This window comes from Aphanomyces invadans, assembly GCF_000520115.1.
Source record: "Aphanomyces invadans strain NJM9701 unplaced genomic scaffold supercont1.3, whole genome shotgun sequence".
In the NCBI taxonomy this organism is placed as follows: Eukaryota; Oomycota; class Saprolegniomycetes; order Saprolegniales; family Verrucalvaceae; genus Aphanomyces; species Aphanomyces invadans.
Genome location: NW_008580148.1, coordinates 781,142 through 800,927, shown reverse-complemented (window position 1 = coordinate 800,927; position 19,786 = coordinate 781,142). Strand labels below are relative to the sequence as shown.

Genomic DNA, 19,786 nt, shown 5'->3' with positions numbered 1-19,786 from the left:
GTGAGGAGTTTGCCAATAGGCGGTTCCACCGTTTGCCCGCGAGCTTGAGCAGCTGTGCGTCGGTTTGCTAAGCCCAACGACGACTAGTGCGCCCCAACGCTGTCAAGGCGATGCCACAGTCCAGACCGAGCGGATAATGTGATCGTTATAGATAGTTGTTGCCACGGGTACAAGTTGAACCGCAGGCACTGAAGTGCCAACTTCAATGCAGCCCGCAACCTCTGCGCCACCATGTCGTCATAGAGTTCGGTCTGCATGAGCGAGTGGAAGGCTGGCTCGACACTTTCGTTGCAATACGTGTGTGCCACCGAGTGAATCTTGCGCACGTTGACGACGGAAGGAGGAAGCACCACCGCGACAATTGCGTCTCGGTCCTGACCAATTCGTGCGACCATCGCCAGGTCAACGGCGCGACAGGGCTACGTCAGCGTGTCTAGGTCCGGCGTTCGCTGCTGGACGAGCTATGCATCAAATATGTCATTGCCACCCATCATGGCCGGGTGAGTGAGGGAGGGTTGAAGCACCAGGGTTTGCCTTGACCAAACCTGTTGCTGGCTCTCCACGCGGCGCGCGAGATGATCGTTGCGAGTTTCATGCTGCGACGCGAGCGACGCGGGAAAGACTCGCTCTTTTGATTCGACCCACGAGAACACCAAGCTATACTCGATCGTGAAGTGGACCAGCGCATCGTTGCACCCTTCGGCGGCTGGCACTGCTGGACTGAGGTGCCCAGCAGGGCACGCCAGAGTGGCCGAAGTGCGACCGCCATGGCGAGACCACCACTGTCCTTTTCATTGTCTTCGTCGCACGAAAATGCAATGTCTTTGATGACATGGCGGCGGCGCATGTGTTGACAGGGATGGCCCAGTGCGTTTGCATCGTGTGCATGATCCAAAAGGGTCGGGGTACACGTCTGAAAGGACCGCGTGTGCGTCGGTGCACGACTTGCCCTTTCACACGTTACCACGCTGTCGGTACACTCGGGACGACAACGTGGACATGGTCGGTTTGGTCCTTTTGGCAAGTTATCGGCAACATGCTGGCATTGCACGAAAGGTGCCGCCACTTGTGTTCTTTTGCGACCGGCAGATTCTTCTGGCGGCAACATGCGCTCCTTCGCGTTGTACGCGTCCGAGCCGAGCACATGACGGGAGGTAGTTTTGTGACGTATCCAAGCACGAAACAAAAATGCATGGTGAGATGCACGCGAATCCATCGCGATGGAGCACGCTTCTTCTTTAGGCAGTGGAAGTCGGCCCATTCTGCCATCGCGCAGTACACGCCGCGCATTCCCGCTACTGTAGTCGCTTGACGATCGGGACGGCTGGAATCGGGGACGCAACGACACTGTATGCCAGGTCCGCCTTTATGACACTGCGGTGCCCAACCAACGGAACGGGTAGTTCCCCTTCGACGGGTGCTGCTGTGTGCACTGGGAAGATCTCCATGACTTCGTCGACTTCTTTCGCAATGACAGTTTGTGGCTGGTTGGTGGTGGTGTCGTTGCTAGCTGCAGCGGCAGCAGCCATGGCCAGAACACAATGGCGGCAGTAGACCCACCACTAGCTCGTGCTGGATATGAGCGACGCCTGGATGAAGTGCTTGTGCGCGACGGCGCAATAGCCCATGAATATGAGCAGTGCTCCAGATTTGGTGGACATTGCGAGGTCATGCAAATGCACAATTCGATGATTGTGGCCACCCGTTGATCCGAAGTACCCGAGTTTGCCCTCGATTACCGGGCACAGCTGAAATGCCCACATGGAGGAGCGTGGGGGGTTCAGTTGCAGCAGCGGCAAAGCAACCTTCATGGTGGACGTGCTACGTCTCCAATCCGCTGGCGGCGGGGGGGGGGCTAAGCTGTGGCCTACGTACCTGGTGAGAAGCACTCATCCCTAGATGGAAGCAGTGCGAGTGTGTTTGCAACCCGTACTCGCCCAACTTCCGCGCGCGCCGTCGACACCAGAACATCCTTCCCGGCCATTCGATCCAAGCCACTGTGGCTCGTTCGTTGTGCCCCCACCTTGTCTCATGGATGGCACTCGCGGTTGGCCACTTCCATCATCCTCGTGCCACCCCGTGGTGTTTTCAACAAGCAGCCAACTTAAAACATCCTTCTATTCGTGGGCGGATTTCTATCATCGGAACATGTCGGGAATTTGGGTCTGCAGCACGTCGGTGTCGTCGGCACCTCCCCCACCGAGGTGCATGGCCGGGCCATGCCAGAGCTGCCTCGGATGGACGAGCAGGTCGGGCCGCCACCCACTGCTGTACATCTGCATCCCGTTTGCAAACAACGTATCCACACGCTCGACGTGTGCCAAAATATCTTCGGCGTGCACGTCATCGTTTGCCGAGCTGTTGTATTCGGCGCTCTGCCACCCCTCGTAAAAGATATCGACGAGCGCTTGCCGAGCACCCTGGAACGCTTGCTTCATTTCTGCCAGATTGTCGGCTGTCACGCTGCGCGCAACGTTGTTGGATTCGTTCAGGGGGTCTACAACATTGCAGGCACGGACTTGGAACGGCAGTACCGTCGGCGGCTTGACGTCGGGGCTGCTCACTTGGTCGACTTTGGCCTTGAGCTGGGCCACGAACGCTTCGTCAATCAGCATCGTGTCCTTTGATTTCGACGGCGACGAGTTGTTCAGGGACGCTATCGGCACCGCGCCAAACAAACTCACGGCGTGGTATTGCCAGTCAAAGTCGGCAAACATGTGGAGGAACTCCATCAGGCCTTGCAGCGGATGGACAATGCGCTTCCCGTACAAGTTGAAAATGCACATGACCATCGTGTTGAGCGCAAACGTCGACAGCGCGCCCGACACGGCGCCCAAAATGTTGCTGCGCCCTGGCCCCACGATGAACCGGCAACTGTCGTACATCGCCCACGACTTGATCAAGATCAAGCTGCGCTTAAACAAGTGGTTGTGACCCACTCGAGCATCCATTTCATGGAGTAGGGACAGCGCGCCCAACGCCCCAAACCTGTTGGCGGTAAAGTCAATCGACACGTTGTCGATCGTGCATTTCACGACGCGGACTTCGGCGTTGATAAAGGTCACGTTGCGCACGGTGCAGTTGAAGATCTCCGGAGCCGACGCGACCACAGATGAAGATGGGCCAACCGCGCTGGCGGGATCGGGCGCAAGGGATGCCGGCGTAGACCGGACATCGGGAGTCGCAGCCCCGATCAGGGCTTGTGTTACGGCCAAATGCCACGTAGCGGCGGCGGCAGCATCCGGGACTTCCAAGCATACGTCAATGTCCGAGTCTGGTAAATATGTCTTGAGCGGGTACGATCCCGACGGAGTACACGGGTAGAAGCAGTGGCTCTGGTCGAGAACATGCCGAAGATACCGCAGGAGTTTGGCCCGTACTCGTTGGGACTCCAGCGTCGGTCCAAATGCTTGATTGATCATGGCGTCGACTTGGCGCATCGCCGGACACCCGAGAATCGACGGGTTCAACGGCCGCATGCACCGCTCCATGCCTTGTAGTTTATGGGCAAATGGAACGGTCAAGTTGTAGTTGAGTGCTGGTTTGAGCTGCACTTGAATCCGCTCCAGGTCCATGCGACACCTCGTATACTGCAGCTGCATCGCTTCGAGCTGGCTTTGAAGCATCACGATGTGAGCGTCCGTCTCTTTCGCGTCTCGACCTCCGTCTCCTGTGGGTATCCTTGAGGCGACAACGCCTGGCGACGTGTTGGTCGTTGGAAGGGATCGGATGGGGGATTTTGCCTTCACTTTGTCGGGTGTTGTCGGTGCCGACGATTTGGATTTTGGAGAGGAAGCTGGTGCCAACCCCTTCGTCCCTTCCGCCGTTGTCGATCCTTTTGTAGCCTGTGGCGCCCCCGCGTTGTCCGCGTCAATGTGGTCGCCACCCTTGTCGTTTCCAACCGTGTCGTCGCCAGCTCCTTCGTCGGGTGGAGGTGCTTGCTGGAGCACCTCGAGCAACTGCTTGGCTGTGTGGATTTCATCGACCAACTGGTCGTGCATTTGTTTGCGCGCAGCGCGGACAATCGCGTCGTTGATTTGGTCGATTTGGCGCCTCGCACAAGCATCCACGAGATCTTGCCGCAGTTTCTCGAGCTGCCTCTTGCGCTTTTTCAAATACCGCTCGTCCATCAAAATGTCGGACGAAGACATCGACAGAGGCGTCGTCGCAATGCGCTCTCCATGAAAGTCGACCGCTTCTTCATCGTCCATCGACGCAGCATCGTCTAGGCTGCCGTTAGAGGCGATGACTGGCGGGCTCGTTGTCGCCCTCGATGGCTTGCCCGTGGCCACGTCTCGGGTGGTTATCACGGTGGGAGGAGTAGTGGAAGTGACAGCTAGCGCTTCGACGGCAGGCGGAGAATTGGCAGCAGCGTCTTCATCGTTTTCCGTGAGCGAAAAGTGAAATACCAAGTTGGTCGACACAGTCGGAGAAATCGCTCGTCGCTGGTCCTTTGGCGCAACTTCTGCTTCGCTCATGCTTTCGCACGCCTCGTCGCGGGTACACATTGGGGTGGGAGGTAGTTGTTGTTGGCCATTTGCGGACAGGAGTCGTCGATTCGTTGGGGGAGTGGGGGGTTTTGATGTCGAAGGGGATGGCTGGGACGCTGGAGGCACTGGATCCACCACCACCATCGGTGGAGGGAGCACGATCCGAGGTACAGGCTCTGTTGCAACTTGCACGGCGTCTGGCGTGGGTGGCAGTTGCTTTGGACCCTTCTTCTTCTTCTTCTTCGACGCTCTTTTCCCACCCTCCGCGCTGTGCTGATCCTTCATCGACGCACTCCCTCCGCTGGTGCTTTCACCATTTCCGTGCTTCATCAGCCATTCGAATGCGGCTGCAGAAAGGTCCGCTTGCGACTTCTCCTCAACATCCTTGGCAACTTGCAGCTCCATTTGCGCATCCAGGTTGCCGGGGGCCACCGACAATATCCGCTGGTAGTCGGCCATCGCTTCCTTGACGCCGACTGCTTTGGCGCTGCCTTGCCACATCATGTACAATCGCGCACGGCAAAGCAGTGCTCTCAGCGCAATGTCCGTGGGACTTGGCGCGGCGTGCTGTTGGCGGAAATGTAGCGACGAAGCAAAGGCAGTGCCGCCGTCGTGGCCATCCACAAGCGGATTGGCACCTGTCGACAATCCCGCCGTGCCCTTGGTTTCTTCCTTGCGCTGAAGCGCATTGCTATACATCTCCACAATAGCACTGAGATCTTCAACAGCGAGTTCGATCGAGTGGTTTTCAACGTGCAGCCTCGCTCGTGCAAAGTATGCTTCGTGAGCGTTCGTCGACAGCTCGATCACCCGCGTGACTTGATTGATCGCTCGGGCGAGAGGCACCATGGACAGATGCGCATCCTGGCACTTGAACACCATCGCCCGCAGCAGTAGCAACGACGCATTCTTGGAATCGCGACTAATCGCGGCGTTCAAGTCGACGAGAGCGTTGTGGAAATCGCCAACTCGAAGGTACCCCTCGCCTCGCATCTCCAAGAGACTCACCGATTCCGGCTCCGCCTCCAACGCGTTCGTCACGTCCTTGATCGCGCGAAAGACGTAGCTCTTGGCGGCGTCGCTCTGATTTGGAGACGTGTGCTGGACGTCCAGCGCAGACTCGCGGTCGACGTGGAAGACCGACAAGGGGTCGTTCGCACCAAACCCGGCCTCGGTCGATGCAGCAGACTCATCCGCGATGTAAGTGTGCTCCTCCTCGTCGGCAAGCTTTAGCAACATGTGCGCTCGACCGAGCCACGACTCTTGCCGCACGGTGCGACCAGGCTTGCTCTCGAGCTCGATGACTTTGTCGAGGTCGTGCAGCGCTAGGTCATACTTTTTCAGTTGAGCAAACACACTCGCGCGCTCAAAGAGAGCAACATCCGACCGTGGATCGAGCTCCACGGCCACCGTGAAATCGTCCAGCGCTTGTGCAAGGCTGTTCATCGACATGAAGACGCGGCCGCGAGCCAAATACATCTCCCGGACCTTAGTCGGCGACGTGCTGAGGTCGATGGCCTGGCTGTAGTCGGCAATTGCGTCTGCAAACTTGTGCATTTTTTCAAACGCCTTTGCCCGTTTCGCAAAGATATCGGCGTTGGCAGGGGTCATCTGTATGACTTTGGAGAAGTCGTCTATCGCGGGTTGAAAGCGCCCCGTGTTGACGTAGCAGTCGCCTCGCTGGATGTACGCCTTGAGTTTGTTCGGGGAGATCGTGATCGCTTCAGAAAACTCAGACACGGCGCGCTTGTAGTCCTTCTTCTCGACGTGTCTCTTGCCCCGATTGAAAGCTTCTTCGTACTGAAACCCTTCGTTTGTTGTCGATGGCGAGATGTGATGGTTCGAATGATGATGATGATGATGATGGTGGAGGCTAGACGATGCCGCCGGCCGCAACAGTCCGCCATTGCTACTCGCCGTCGTTGGTAGATACAATCCATTGAGCGACGATACGGTGCTTTTTCGCGCACCTAGATGCCTTGCTGAGTCGACGAGAGCACGGCATGCACCGAAGTCCATACCCGATGTGGCGCCAAGCAATTGCCCGACTACGCTTGTATGGTCTTGGTACGAATAGGGTTGTCTCTTGCGCACTGGAATGCACGACGTCATGCATGATTCCTTGCATTGCATTCGACACGAGCAAAGTTCTTCAGGTACCTGTGGATGTGGCGGACGCTGCGTCGGACGTGGAGGTGGCCGACGCGCCGATCATGCCATTCGCGGTAGGTTGCGACGAGTGCTTTCTGTCATTCAGATGCCTGTACTTAAGTATTGCATGATGCAATGGTTTTTCCTCCATGGCGATGACGTCGAGTGAAGCGATGAAGCGTGCGTTGTGTCTCGAGCGTCGTCGATCTCGTCGCCACCGATCCGAGGCTATTGTCGCTTCAAGCGATATATCCTCTGAAACCTTATATTCTCCAAACCGGTGTCGGAACTGGACCATTGGTACAACGAATTCAATTTAGTCGGATATGCATTCTACGAGGTTATAGGTTGTGATAGGGAATCGAACGAATTCAGGCGGATGACATGCTATATTGAAACCAAGTGATGGCGACAACTAGAATTCCATCGAACGTCCAACAGACACGAAAATGTCGCTCCTCCTCCCGCAGGATAGTCGGTGGAGGAGCCCCAAACTCGTAGCACTTGGACACCAAAGACAAAAACTACAAACGGATCATGATGTGAAGCGTGAAGAATGCTCGTTGCGGCATGTCTCGCAGTTGGGCTAGGGTGGTTGCAGCGCAGTGTGAATGTCCATTTTGAAGTCGCTGTCCTTTGCTGCTTTCGTATCCATGGTTTGGTCGTGCAATGTTTCATTGGTGGGAATTCGGAATAGAACATTTCATCACCGATCGATGCCATGTCAAGATGGCGCGGTCCGGACGCACTGCCATCGCTTCAAGAGATCGTGGGAAGGGTCAGTTGGCAAAGTAAATGCTCTGGACCGAAGAAGAAAATTTGGGCCAGCGCCCATTGTACATTAGGACCTAGAACAAGTGTCGGTAACCAATGCTCAGCAAACGACCCATCACGAGGGAAGCGACGAGGTCTCCATGGCGGCTGACGCGACAGTGACTGCGCCTATCTTGCCGCAGTCTGCATGTAGTCTTCAAGCGCGTCGGCACAAATCCAATGATGACAATGAGTTGAGATGAAACCAGGTGTGAATTTAGCCGAAGGTGATCTTGTAGAAAAACCACGTCAGTCTCGCGGTCTCTACCTGCCGACATGCAGACTGTTATGCGAATATCAGCGGCATATTGGCTCGCTCGCTCCTCACCGTACTTGTTTGGCCGGGCGACGGTGGACGATTCGCGTTGCGGCCTTGACGTTGACATGACCTATCACACCAAGGCAAACCTGAGCACAGGTACAGGGCTGACGCCGAGTGGAGCGTAAACGTGAGGACAGACTACCGTCGCTGTCACGGAGAGAATTTTTTATTTCTACTAAGCCCATTCTACAATTACCGTCTACTCGATCGTGGCCCTTCCTGCTTGCCGCATGAGTTGTCCAGGAAGCGCAGCAGTCACAATGCAATTCAATCTCATTTGATCGCCCCACGTCGTCGTCGCCAACATAAATCGACAATGTTCTGAACGACTTCCACGGCGGATGACTCGGTAGCTCTTGAGGGCCCGATAGAAGCATGCCTGGTGTTTGCCTGGGACGATATTCCACTGGTGCGACGCCTTGACAGCCTAGAGGCGACGAAGCATGCACGCAAATACATACCCTACCAGGCTCATGGGGTCAAGCGGTGTCCGTTTGTAAAGCATGTCAAGGCCATGTGTGGAGCGTGCAGCATGCGACTCATGGACCGACCCAATCGCGTCACCCACAGCTGCCTCCCAACAGTCAGCTTTGCTGTTCGCATCAGAGATCGGCCGAGATGCTGTGTCGGTACAGCTTCAATCTTACTACTCATGGCACACTCATCCACGCATACATGGGTAGCTTATCGACGTTGTTTCTGACGACGTCGTCATCGAAGCAAAGCATGACCACTTCGTAGGGTTTCCAGCTTGCTCCTTCGCCCAATTGCTCGCACCCATGGTCAACTCAATGTCCACCTCATTGACATTCATGGCAAGCACTGTACTTTCAGTCGCTGTACGTGATTCGATTGTGGACATCAGGCATCTTCGGCGACATTTTCAACAACAAACCCACCCTGCGGACACGTACAAGGTGTACTTTGTCGACGTCAAAGGCAACGTCAAGCTGAGTGGTAACCGGCACCAAGTCAACTTGAACCGCACCTGGGGCGGCCTTGGCAAGCCCAGTCTGCTTGAACCCACCGATGAAATGTGTCGTGGACCTGCCCCGCTGTCGGAAACCGAATGCAAAGGCATCGATAGGCCACCGGGGAAGTTGGATTTGTCCATGGACACTCTCGCCGACACTAGCTTGAGCTTGAACACGTTCGGTGACTCGAGGAACCCCCCAGGGAAATGGATATGACGCCAAGTGTCAAACTCTCGGCCGCCGTATGAAGCGTGTGATGCGGGTCATACCCCTCGCCCGACTATCAAGTGAACCTGGGGTACGACGGGTTATTTTAACAATGAGTTCCGCGAGTTCACATCGCCATCCTCATGATGAAAGGAATGGGCCAAGATTTTGTCCTGCCGGCGTCAACTATCCGCACTCGCGGTAACGAAGTGTACAGAGCCATTTACCAGTTCTAAGAAGCCGTAGTGTTCAGCGCCGCAAGACCCGTGTACATTGTGTGAGCAACCCCCTGTCGCCATCGTCGAAGGGCGATGCTTAAATGAGGGCGGCCGCCGCTTCGTCATTGAATGCATTTGTGTGATTCCTCCTTCAGAGTGCAACTTGCACCACGCAATGGATGTGTCGATGGGGCAATGTGACGTGGCACAACGTCGGCGAAGTGAAACCGCCGTTTAGAATTCTAGCCAATCGAAATCTGTCTGACGTCGACCAATGGCATTGTGTGGAACATCGAGCCACAAGTCAGCAGCCGAGACCTGCGGCGCATCCATGGCATCGTTTGAGGGGGAGGCTTATGGGGCAATCAGTTGCAAGGCCAATGCGGTGCTGCCTCAGTACACGACCCAGCAACAGTCGAGTTTTTTCGTTGCCGAGTTGATGAAAGTAGGTGGCGTGCCCTCAATGGACGCCATTTACAATGCCCTGTGCAGATACGAGCAGAAGTGCGCGAGCAAGTGGCCTTGTTGCATGCCAAGATTGATGCAGCCACTCGATTGCACTCTGATGCCCAGTGCACCCTGAAGAACATGGCTTCTGAGCAAGTTGAAACACAAAAGCATCAACAGCACGTTGCAGCTGCTTCCGACAAGGTCGTCGCTTGTCATCCCGTCTCCTTTGCCCGCTCATGGTCATGTAGATCCTGAGGTCTTTCGCGCAAGACTTTGAAGCTCGGTTGGGTAAGTCATCAAAGGCTTCAGTTGTACCTTCAACACATTCACGCGCAGGAATGGTCGAACAGCGCGTCGCGTCACACCACTCGTTGCAAACCATGAACGAGGCATGTACCATCTCGTGGTGTGGGTTTAACAATTCCTTACAGGATTTGATGCGACTAAAGCTTTCAGACAAAGACGCTTGCAACCACAACACCGATCATCGATATCACGATATTGCGGCGCAAGTGGAGGCGACGGATCGTCGAGTTGCATCGCTCTGTCGAGCTCATGATGCGTTAGCAGAGCAGCTCCGACAGGCTCACGCGAAGTGGACGACGTATTACAGCGACCACGATTTACGAATAGCACAAGTAGTATCCCTCGAGCAACTCAACTATCTGACATCGCTCCATGGTAGACATTTGACTTAGCCAACGCTTTGAGCAGTGGACAAACCTTGCTTGAGGAGAAGCACGCGCTGGAGGCGCAGGTCGTGGCGTCACAGCTGAACAAAATGTTTCAGGTATATATCGCGACTGACACGGGCGGCGCTCTCATCACACGATGTTTACCATAGCGACTGCACGACATGATGGACAAACAAAACGCCGGTCACCAAGGTCTTGAACGTTGCCTGGAGAATGTTAACTCGGAGCTGGCGACGATGCAGACCCTCCATGACGTCCATGCAGCGGAAATGCGAGATCAAGTGACTGCCCTTCGGCGGCAGTGCCATCAAAATTCAACGGCCCTCCGCCTTCTTGCGGACGAAGTCGTCAAGCTCAAACGTGCAAAGGCCGAGGAAATTCGGCGCATGCAGTGCGACAAATCCATTCCACCTCGACCGACTGGCAGGCGGCATAGCACCCTTCCTGGCGACAACGACAAGGAATTGATGGCCGAGCTCGACCACGCCCTGAGGCACACGTCGTTCACGACGCCGTGTTTTCCGAACCACGAACGACTGCACGGCGGCCGCGATTCGCTTGATTTAAATTAAGATGGATATGTTGGTATCATCACGGGGTTGTGCTACTCGCCCAGGACAACACCGGACACGCCGCCGAGAGTGTGGACGGGCGTCCCGACCATGCTCTTAAACCAGCAGGTGCCGCCGTCAGCATGTCTGTCCAGCTTGGTCCATGTGAAGGCTTTGCATCTTTTGTGCTTGCTGCACAGCCCACAGCAGAGCGCGGGATTCGCGGCTAGGACCGATCCGCAGTCGTACCCGACAAACTCGACGTGTTCTTCTGGAAGCGAACACGTGCTCTTGGCTTCGTGGGAGTGAAAGAAACATCGAGGTACGTTTCCCTTGAGCTTCTTCTTTAGATCGGCGACAATCTTGGACATGGCGTGCGCGACGTTTTCGCAGCCCCCACAGTGGTGCAGCGCAATGACTTTGTGGTCTACCCGGCCAAAGACTGGCGACCCGGACGACCCGCCCCGTGTGTCGGCCATGTATCCCACTTGGTCCTTGCCGCACTCGTTGTGGACTGACACGCTCGTCACGACGGTCTCGGTTCCGTTTTCAAGGCGGTCCGTAAACGCTTTGGGAAACCCGTCCGGGTGATGGATGACGTAAATGGGCTCGTGCAACGTGGGGGCTGTTTTGCGAAGACTGAGGTAGCCAAATTGGGCAACGCGCGCTCGATTTCGAGGACTCAATTGGAGCAACGAGTAGTCGAGGGTTTCGTCAGTGGCAAGCAAATTGGCCCCCGTGACCACGACACTGCCAGGACACCCTAACGCCACCGAGTTGCACGGGTCGCGACAAGTGGCGCTCTCGGCGCCGAATTCAAACTTGAGCGTCGACGCACTTGCTTTCGTGTTGACGTTGTGGTTGTTGGTGAGGAAATATCCATCGCACCCGACCAAAAACCCTGTGCCGTACTTGATTCCGTCCATCGTGAGCCGTGCAATGGACTTGGAGTTTTTGTACGCGTCGGGGAGCTTTGTGGCGTTGCACACATTCGGCCACCACTGCGGCTGGACTCCGCACACGTCTTCTCGGCCTGTCGAAGATGGAAACCCTTCGAGCACCGCCGTGATCGTAATGCCTTCGTGCGATGTCGATGCATGGGAGTGGCCTGGTGTGTACAAGAATTCCAACGCATTGCCATGGACGTTGTCCGAGAAGTGACTCGATGGACCATGGCCCGAGTACGTGAAGCTGTTGCTATCCGAGAACACTTGAAGCGAGTCGCCAGGGGCCAGGTCAAATGTTGAGAAGCGCAGCCCCATGAACTGTGTCTGCGACTTGGTCGCCACGATGCGGTGATGGACGCGCTTGCCCACTGGGATCGACAGTGTGATGTTGACAAGTTCACCTATCTTACCAATGAACGGGCGCTTCACTTGTAGCTTTGTGTCTTCCACCGTCGCCCCCATCACGATCGTCGGTGCCACGGCCATCGCAAACGCGAACGCCGCACCGACGCCGATCCATCTCCTCGCCATCGTGACAATGACAAGGAATACCGACAGATCAACATGGTTGCTTTTCCGGATACGATTGACGACGTCGTGTCGTGCACCGGTGAGGGTGGACTAGATAAATCAAAAACTGGATATTTTGGAAAATCTCATATCCGAGTAATATTTATATTCGCCTCCTTCCATTGACAGCAGCAATGCAAAAAAGCGATGCTATTCCTCGCGAAGGTGACTCGAAAACCAACGAAGAATGGATCAGGGGGCTCTAGCAGCCGACGGAGGGGAAGACGCATTTGTAGTAGATCGATCCGTCTTGGGGGCTCGGTGCTTGCATGCAAATGGCATCTTCAGGGACCACACACCCCGTGGGGGAGTTGATCACGCCAGGGTAGCACCCTCCGATCGGTACATCGTACGCCTTAGGGCAAGCGTCGCCCGTCTCGGAGCACGGAGGAGCGTCGACAGCATAAGTGGCTGCCTTACACACCTTGACTTCGTAAAGCTCTTGCGTGGGGGGCGCACGGCCGCCGCGGCGACGGCGAGAAGGAACCTCGCCTTCGTCAACTGGTTGCGAAACAGGGCGTCTTGGAGATTGGCGTCGACGACGAGGTTTTTCAGGCACGACTTGTTCAACTTGCTCAACCTGCTCGACTTGTTGGACTGGGACGTTGCGGGCACCGCCATTGCGACGTCCGCTCTTCTTGGTACGTCGTGCCGATTCGGCGGGATGACGGGAAGGGGCGTGGGGGGCAGGTTCTTCAATATCCGCCGGAGTTGCCTGCGTAGCTTTGTGGTGTTTTTTGGGCTTCTTGGCGTCTGCTTGTTCTCCCGATGCGGTGTGATGACGGGGAGAGGCCTGAGGGGCAATTTCCTCAGCACCCGCCGGAGCTGACAGCGCGGTTTTGTGGTGCTTCTTGGGCTTCTTGGTGTCTGCTTGGCCTCCAGCGCTCACCGACGGTGCAGTTCCTTTGCCACCTGCATCCCCCTTGGGGGTGAAGAGGCTGCTCAAGTCGATAGGCTGCTTGCCATTTCCATGCTTCTTGGCAGGGGTCTCGGCAGCGCTTTTGCCCAGTCCACCCTTGGCTTGCGTCCAGCATGTCGGCACGGGAATGTTCTTCGACTTGAAGATCTTCTCGACGTCGTCGAGGATCTTTTTGGTCGAGTACGCCACGTTTTGACACCCACCGCAGTGGTGGAGGGCAATCACTTGGTTGTCAGCATTGCCGACGACTGGCGCTCCGCTTGACCCGCCCATCGTGTCAGCATAGTACCCCACCTGGCCCTTCCCGCACTCGTTCTCGACGTTCAAGCTCGTGATCGTTGTGGCCGTCTGGTTTTCCAGTCGCTGGACGATCTGCAGCGGGTGGGCTTGGGGGTACTGCGGCGCCCACATCTTCTCGCCAAGTTCGGCCCCGCTGCGACGAAGCGTGAAGTAGCCGAACGGTTCCAAGGTGGCCCAGTGTTTTTTGTCAAATTGCACGAGGGTATAGTCGAGCTCTTTGTTGACTGCAAAGAGTGTGGCGTCGCCCGTGATCTTGACCTTGCCTTCGCATCCCATCATTTTCGTGTTGCCTTGCTTGTCGTCGCATGAGCACTCGCTGCCAAACTCGTACGTGGCGGCTGTCGTCGCAGCCTGCGTCTCGATGTTGTGCTCATTGGTGAGGAACCAGCCGTCACATCCAATGAGGAATCCCGTGCCTGCGCCTTGGCCGCCTTGGATCACCATACGCGCAGTGGCCTTGCTCAAGGTGTACTTGACGGAATCTGTCTTGGCGAGGCATTGAGCGGGCTCCCACGCCGGTTTCGCACCGCACACGTCTTCCTTCTTGGCGGCCTTCTTCGGTTCATGGAGGATGTAGTCGATGGCAAACCCCTTCGCGTCACGGGAGTGATGGGGGCCATTGGACTTGTACTCGATGGTGAGGGTCGAGCTGCCAGTGTCCAACCGGTTGGAGAGACCGCTTTCGTTCAAGTCGCCGGCCTTGATTTTTTGCCGGTGCTTGGCAGACGTCGACAATGTAATCGAATCGCCGTCGGGAAGCGAGAAGTCGGAGAAGTGGACCTGGACGAATGGACCCTTGAACGGAATAGTATATGTTGCTGACTTGCCAGCCTTGTGCTCGATCGATTGCTTGACCCTTTCCGCGATCTTGATGGGGGCCTCGACCTTGTACACTTTGGAGAAGTCGTACATATCAGCCCCGCGGCCTGATTCATGCCGCCCGACATGCTTGCCTTCGGTGACGTGTGTGAACGCCAAGACGGCCAACGACGACAGGATCACTTGCCACTGCATCGACGCTGTGGTGCAAATGCCAGACTGCCGCAAGCACCGCCTCGACCATGGTCGTCGTGCCGTCAAATTGAAAGTGGCGACGACAATGCGCACGACCAACGCTATAATGATATTTCTCATATGAAATTATTGTAATTCGGGCAATGTTGGTCGTCGTCGGGAATTTTTGTAGCAATCATGCGATCATGAGATCTTGAGTAATCTATACACATTGGACTATCCTCGTCGGACCACCGACATCAGTCAAGAAAAAAATGTTTTTGTTTGTATTGCTCTGGCTAATGTGGTGTTTCCAAAAACGAACGAAAGAAAAAAACAATTTCTCGCGGGGAAAAAATCCATCGTTGTGTTCGTCGATCGTACGACTCGTTCGATCGACGATACCTCGATGACAAGCTTGATGACAAGCAATTGATCCGAGAAACATGCACGTTGCGGCGTCGTTCTGCCGGACGCGTGTGAGTGCCCGTGGAGTGTAGCGAGTACCTGCTTGCTGCGCCTGACGAAGGGTTGATCGGATCTAAAGGACGCGTTCAATATGTTCTGGTTTCTGTATCTCCGCCGTGTGTTGTTGGTCGCATCGTTGGTTCTGGCAATGACGTATTCGATGCAAGTCGGAATGGGACGGTGGTGATGCATGCATGTGCTGCATGCTAGGCATTGTCGTCTATCAGACGTAGAATACGTTTCTGTCGGGCGAAGCACCGACGGGGCGGCCGTTGACCGGTCAACGGCACCCCACGTGTGCAAGTCGGGTCGGTTTCGCACCATATTATTCGAATAGTTTATTGCAATGAGAAATATATTGATCTCCGTATGCCGATCAATATTAAATTTTGACATTTTTGACGGACATGCCGTCTGATTTTCTCACGACAGCGGTGGCGGTCGGTGGACGGCGGCAACATTCTAGATTTTCAACCCCTGGCCGGTGGTGGTCGGCGTCTCGGGAGTGTTGCGTGCGCAAGCGAGCAGAGTCGAGGTCGTCCATCGTCGCCTGCTCATTCCTAGAAAGGTCGATCGTTGACAAGTGGTGGCGGCTTTCCCGGCACCAGTCTTGCGCTCGATACACTGAGTGAAACCCACCATGGCCTCGAGCACTGCTCGTCGCTCGTCCCCCATTTGAATAATCATGCCGATGAACACAAAGAACTGTTGACGCTAGATTGTGACAAGGAGATCATTCAGACCCTCTTGTTCCAGCCGTCGCCGCCTCCTTCAAGTCTTGATGCAACCGCCGACGCTTCCACGACCATCCCTGGAATCTCCGACATAACGTCGGCCACACCAGTCGCCGCCTCATCTTCACCTCCCAACTTTAATGACCTACTGTCCTTGCACCTGCCATCCCTCGACACCATCATGCCCATGTATTCGACAAACGAACCGTACTTTTCGTACGACCTCTTCCTCCCAGAAGACGTCTCGATGGACGGTTTGGACACCTCTCGCGACAGCACAAATGCTAACACCATCACGCAGCCTCCTTCGAAGCGCGTCAAGCTCAGTGCGATGTCGACGTCAACGCTTCCCCGAGTGTCGTCGTCAGGTTCCTTACCAACGTCGACCGCGATGCGTCCTCGCATGCGCAATTTTCAGTGCCCCCACCCAGGGTGTGGCAAGTCGTTCGCCGACAATGCACACCTCCGCGACCACACATTCGTCCACACGGGCGAAAAGAACCTGCGCTGCCCTGATTGTGACAAGTGCTTCGCTCGCGTCGCGTCGCTGCGCTCGCATCGCCGAGTGCACACTGGCGAGCGGCCGTTTGTGTGCGTTGAAGCTGACTGCGGCAAGCGATATGCCTCTCGTTCAGCTCTTCGCATGCACGCAAACGTCCATGCAAAGGCAGCGCCGCCTCCGCTACCGCCTGGAAAGCTGTCGCCTGTGAAGAAGCGCCAAAAGAAGACGGCAAAGTTGGCTGCGGGACCCAAGCAACCTCTTCGTTCCGTCGTGGTTTCACCTGCCGTGCCATTGATGCCCGCTGCGGTTTCCCTCCGAGACATGAGCGAGAAGAGTCGATGCCGCCGCCTCGCGGAGACGATCAAGGAACAACGTCAAGTTATCATGGACCTCAAAGCCCAACTGGCGACAACGACGGCATCCTCTACCAGCCACTGCAAGACCATCACATCCAAGATGTCGCCGTCCAAGCAGCCGAAAGCCATCCAGACGGCGACCTCTGCGACGACCGCGAAGAAGAAGAAAGCCCCGAAACACCCAAAGCTCGTGAGCCTGACACCAATGGTGGCCCCACTGCACCTCCTCCAGGACGGCATCAAGCCATTCCAGTGCATGTTGGGGTGTGGTCGTACATTTTCCAACTACTTTCAGCTTGCGTTTCATGCCAAGCAGCACCCGACGGAGGATCCGCGCAACGTGCTCGGCGACCAGCTGCCGTTCCCGGTCGGGCCCAAATACTGCCCGGTCGCGGGCTGCGAATTCAGCGAAGAAGGGGGCAAGTGCATGAAGACGCTGCAGATTGTCAAGCGGCACTGGCAGCGCGTGCACCAGAACGATCGTCCATTTCTGTGCCCGGACTGCCCCCCCATGCACGCCCCAAAAGCGTTCAAGACGAAAGACAACCTGACGGCGCATCGGAAGGAGTGCAAGAAGCGAAGTTTGAACGACTCACTCGTCGTCGTGCCACCCTCGACGACCCTCGTCACTTGACGACTATTTAAGTGGCACACCAACATCGTATTTAAACCTACCGACCGTCTTCGTTGAGTCGCCGGGCAAGGAATGGATCGAGTGACGCGTGCATCATCCACGTCATGCACGACAAACACTCGCACGAAGATCAGAGAGGACTTGATGCCGTCGATCGCGCTGGGGCATGCCTCGATACGCCGAGACTGCATCCTTGTGTTTGACGCCAGGGTCGGGCGAGACCCCTCTCGTGGCACGGCACTGTTTCGTAGCAAACGACAGACCGGGCCACGACGCCTGGAACGTCGAGATATCTCGCCTTGCTGCACGGACAACCGACCCACGGCACTGGCGATGGTTCGTCGCATCCCCTTCCGTCGTTTCTCGTGATTGAAAGCCTCGTCACGGTGTGAGGTCAAGATTCCCCACACGCACGTTGACGGAATGCTTCATCGCGTCGATGGCATAGACAGTGGTGCGACTCGAGCCAATTCCATCACGCAACGGAGCCTCCGCTTCGACGCCTGGACACCGCGCGCGCCTCGCCATGTGCCTGGAACCAACGACATTTCGACCACTGATACATTGAATCGTAACTTCCTATAGCCAATCTCCGTCTTCCTTGTCGTCGTCCGAGTCCGAGCTCAACCACGACTGGTTGTTCGTCAGTCGAGACGCTTCGGCTGCGGACGAGTCTTGCGTCGCGTACTTGTTGGCGACGATCGAGACGTCTTCGTGGCTTTCATAAGAGTCCAACGACCGGAAGATCGCGTTCGAGGATGCAGGCGCAGCTGCCGCGACGTTAACTACCGCGGCCGCAGCATTCCCCGACATGGACGAACGACTTGCGCGCGACACGCTGCGCCCTTCTACGGCTGCGTTCAAACACATCCACCACTTTTCAAAGTCGTCTTTGTTGTCCGCCGTCACACGTAACACGCGGCCCTTCTCAAAGTTGACGTCGATCGACAGAGGCTTGTCTTTGTTTATTCGGACACCGCACACCTGGCCGTTGCCTTTGGCTGCGCCAGTCATGTTGGCGTTGTCGAAATATGTCAGCGACCGCCCTTGAAGCGAAAAGTAGCGCCGCTTCCAATTTTTCACGCGGCCGCCTTCCTTGGCGAGCCATCCAAAACACCCACCGGTGTCATCGTCCGCGGCGATGCTGCTGCGCAACGACGACACCGAGCTGTTGCTGCGCGTGTCGCGGGGCGGGAAACTCATCGAACTGCCTGACCCGTTCAACGGACCTCGAACGCTGACTTGGGCGACAAGAGGAGGTTGGCCAGACGTAGCTTGTGCGATGGCGTTAATCCATTCTTCACAACCCTCAGCAGTGTCTGTGTACAGCTTCATCACACGGCCACCTGTGCCGTGCACAAGCAGGCCGTTCTTGATATCGTGCGCAATCTCAACTGTGATCACCTGGAAGCTGCCTTTCGCCTTGGAGTTGCCCTCCACCTTTTCACTCTCGAAATACGTGAGCTGCTTGTTCTTGAGCACCATGTACCGCTTCTTCCAGCTCTTGATCATGCTCCCCTGCTTGTACACCCATCCTGCGTAGTCGTACGACTGCATCGTCGTCGACGAAGTTGGGCAATTGACGGCCCTGTTCTCCGCCGACATGAGCTTGCGCTCAGTATACCATACAAATATCAAGGTGAAGCACATTACTCCAGAGCAAAATCTGACCAATCCGATCGCTCCATTGACGATTCTCCAGCCAATGAAATAGCGTGAATTGGTTTAAAAGCGGCGACCAACCACGTAACAAATTTCAAGTCAAACTTATACAGCCAAAGTCAAACAACCCAACGACACACCGGCTTGGCAGGCGCTGTCGGGCGTGAGGTGCTGTCGGTGTGCATGCGCGTACGGGGGCCCGTGAGCTTGGGCGACGACGTTGGGTTTCGAAGCAGTGCGTGGCCGACATACTATCGTTGCATGTGTGAGATGGCACACAACTTGTAGGGTCAATCTGAATGCATCTCGGACGCTCCAAAGTTGTGCGCGAGTCCACGGACAAGGCTACAGAAGCTGTGCTCCATGTGGACTGCCTTCTCACGGTGCACGACGACCACCTGGAAACGTCGTGGCAGACCCTTGCTCGAAAATGCCGGGCTAATGCGAGTTGTTGGTTGGTGTGGGACTCCATCCCCGCACTCTGCAGTGTTTGCCTGAGGAAGGTTGACTACAGAGCGCCAGGAGATAGCACCTGAGGTTGACCGACCGACGAGCCATATAATGCTCCATGAAATATGTCCAGGTGTTCCAATGCCTGGGAGTTGAAAGGGTCCAAGAAGTCCTCGAATTCGCCTGCGACACTGTCATAACAGGCCACGACCGATGCAGACGAACGCATACGCTGCCTCATCACTTTCTCAGCGAGCAGCGCAGCCAACGTCGCATGCCACGCTTCCTCGCCACATCCGCACAACCATCTCCGCAGCCGCGACAAGCAATTGCAACGCATGAGCCAATCAGAACCCTCGCGACCCAGCAACAGAGGACAA

At 56.1% G+C, this 19,786-nt stretch overlaps 7 protein-coding genes across 7 annotated transcripts; 2 read left to right on the top strand and 5 right to left on the bottom strand.

The window, feature by feature from the left end:
- Positions 1 to 994: 994 nt before the first annotated feature.
- On the bottom strand, positions 995 to 1,529 carry H310_01927 (hypothetical protein; the record flags this gene model as incomplete). The annotated part of the gene is made up of 1 exon (XM_008865273.1): positions 995 to 1,529. One exon carries the CDS (start codon positions 1,527 to 1,529, stop codon positions 1,296 to 1,298), a length of 234 nt encoding a protein of 77 aa, XP_008863495.1. The 3' UTR covers positions 995 to 1,295.
- Positions 1,530 to 2,098: 569 nt separating this feature from the next.
- Positions 2,099 to 6,889, bottom strand: H310_01926 (hypothetical protein). The gene is made up of 3 exons (XM_008865272.1): positions 6,651 to 6,889; positions 6,512 to 6,583; positions 2,099 to 6,460 (listed from the first exon to the last, which is right to left on the bottom strand). Exons 1-3 carry the CDS (start codon positions 6,790 to 6,792, stop codon positions 2,139 to 2,141), a joined length of 4,536 nt encoding a protein of 1,511 aa, XP_008863494.1. The 5' UTR covers positions 6,793 to 6,889; the 3' UTR covers positions 2,099 to 2,138.
- A 2,579-nt stretch (positions 6,890 to 9,468) lies between these two features.
- Positions 9,469 to 12,219, top strand: H310_01925 (hypothetical protein). Its single transcript, XM_008865271.1, has 7 exons — positions 9,469 to 9,620; positions 9,668 to 9,826; positions 9,874 to 9,913; positions 9,962 to 10,014; positions 10,057 to 10,263; positions 10,311 to 10,415; positions 10,470 to 12,219. Exons 1-7 carry the CDS (start codon positions 9,507 to 9,509, stop codon positions 10,890 to 10,892), a joined length of 1,101 nt encoding a protein of 366 aa, XP_008863493.1. The 5' UTR covers positions 9,469 to 9,506; the 3' UTR covers positions 10,893 to 12,219.
- On the bottom strand, positions 10,847 to 12,386 carry H310_01924 (hypothetical protein). The gene has a single exon (XM_008865270.1). It carries the CDS (start codon positions 12,347 to 12,349, stop codon positions 10,925 to 10,927), a length of 1,425 nt encoding a protein of 474 aa, XP_008863492.1. The 5' UTR covers positions 12,350 to 12,386; the 3' UTR covers positions 10,847 to 10,924.
- A 76-nt stretch (positions 12,387 to 12,462) lies between these two features.
- Positions 12,463 to 14,679, bottom strand: H310_01923 (hypothetical protein). Its single transcript, XM_008865269.1, has one exon. The coding sequence runs from the start codon at positions 14,619 to 14,621 to the stop codon at positions 12,591 to 12,593; it is 2,031 nt and encodes a 676-aa protein (XP_008863491.1). The 5' UTR covers positions 14,622 to 14,679; the 3' UTR covers positions 12,463 to 12,590.
- An 818-nt stretch (positions 14,680 to 15,497) lies between these two features.
- Positions 15,498 to 18,865, top strand: H310_01922 (hypothetical protein). The gene has a single exon (XM_008865268.1). The coding sequence runs from the start codon at positions 15,984 to 15,986 to the stop codon at positions 17,292 to 17,294; it is 1,311 nt and encodes a 436-aa protein (XP_008863490.1). The 5' UTR covers positions 15,498 to 15,983; the 3' UTR covers positions 17,295 to 18,865.
- On the bottom strand, positions 17,746 to 18,899 carry H310_01921 (hypothetical protein; the record flags this gene model as incomplete). Its single annotated transcript, XM_008865267.1, has 1 exon — positions 17,746 to 18,899. The coding sequence occupies one exon, from the start codon at positions 18,897 to 18,899 to the stop codon at positions 17,874 to 17,876; it is 1,026 nt and encodes a 341-aa protein (XP_008863489.1). The 3' UTR covers positions 17,746 to 17,873.
- Between the last annotated feature and the right edge of the window lie 887 nt (positions 18,900 to 19,786).

Bases quoted from the DNA above. Each gene is read 5' to 3' on its own strand.
- H310_01926 (XM_008865272.1), bottom strand. From the start codon at position 6,792: ATGGAGGAAAAACCATTGCATCATGCAATACTTAAGTACAGGCATCTG. The intron at 6,584-6,650 runs GTACCTGAAGAA...CGTGCATTCCAG, and splicing joins AGCGTCCGCCACATCCACAG to TGCGCAAGAGACAACCCTAT. The intron at 6,461-6,511 runs GTATGGACTTCG...CAAGGCATCTAG, and splicing joins ATTGCTTGGCGCCACATCGG to GTGCGCGAAAAAGCACCGTA.
- H310_01925 (XM_008865271.1), top strand. From the start codon at position 9,507: ATGGCATCGTTTGAGGGGGAGGCTTATGGGGCAATCAGTTGCAAGGCC. The intron at 9,621-9,667 runs GTAGGTGGCGTG...TGCCCTGTGCAG, and splicing joins TCGTTGCCGAGTTGATGAAA to ATACGAGCAGAAGTGCGCGA. The intron at 9,827-9,873 runs GTCGTCGCTTGT...ATGGTCATGTAG, and splicing joins TTGCAGCTGCTTCCGACAAG to ATCCTGAGGTCTTTCGCGCA.
- H310_01924 (XM_008865270.1), bottom strand. From the start codon at position 12,349: ATGGCGAGGAGATGGATCGGCGTCGGTGCGGCGTTCGCGTTTGCGATG.
- H310_01923 (XM_008865269.1), bottom strand. From the start codon at position 14,621: ATGCAGTGGCAAGTGATCCTGTCGTCGTTGGCCGTCTTGGCGTTCACA.
- H310_01922 (XM_008865268.1), top strand. From the start codon at position 15,984: ATGCCCATGTATTCGACAAACGAACCGTACTTTTCGTACGACCTCTTC.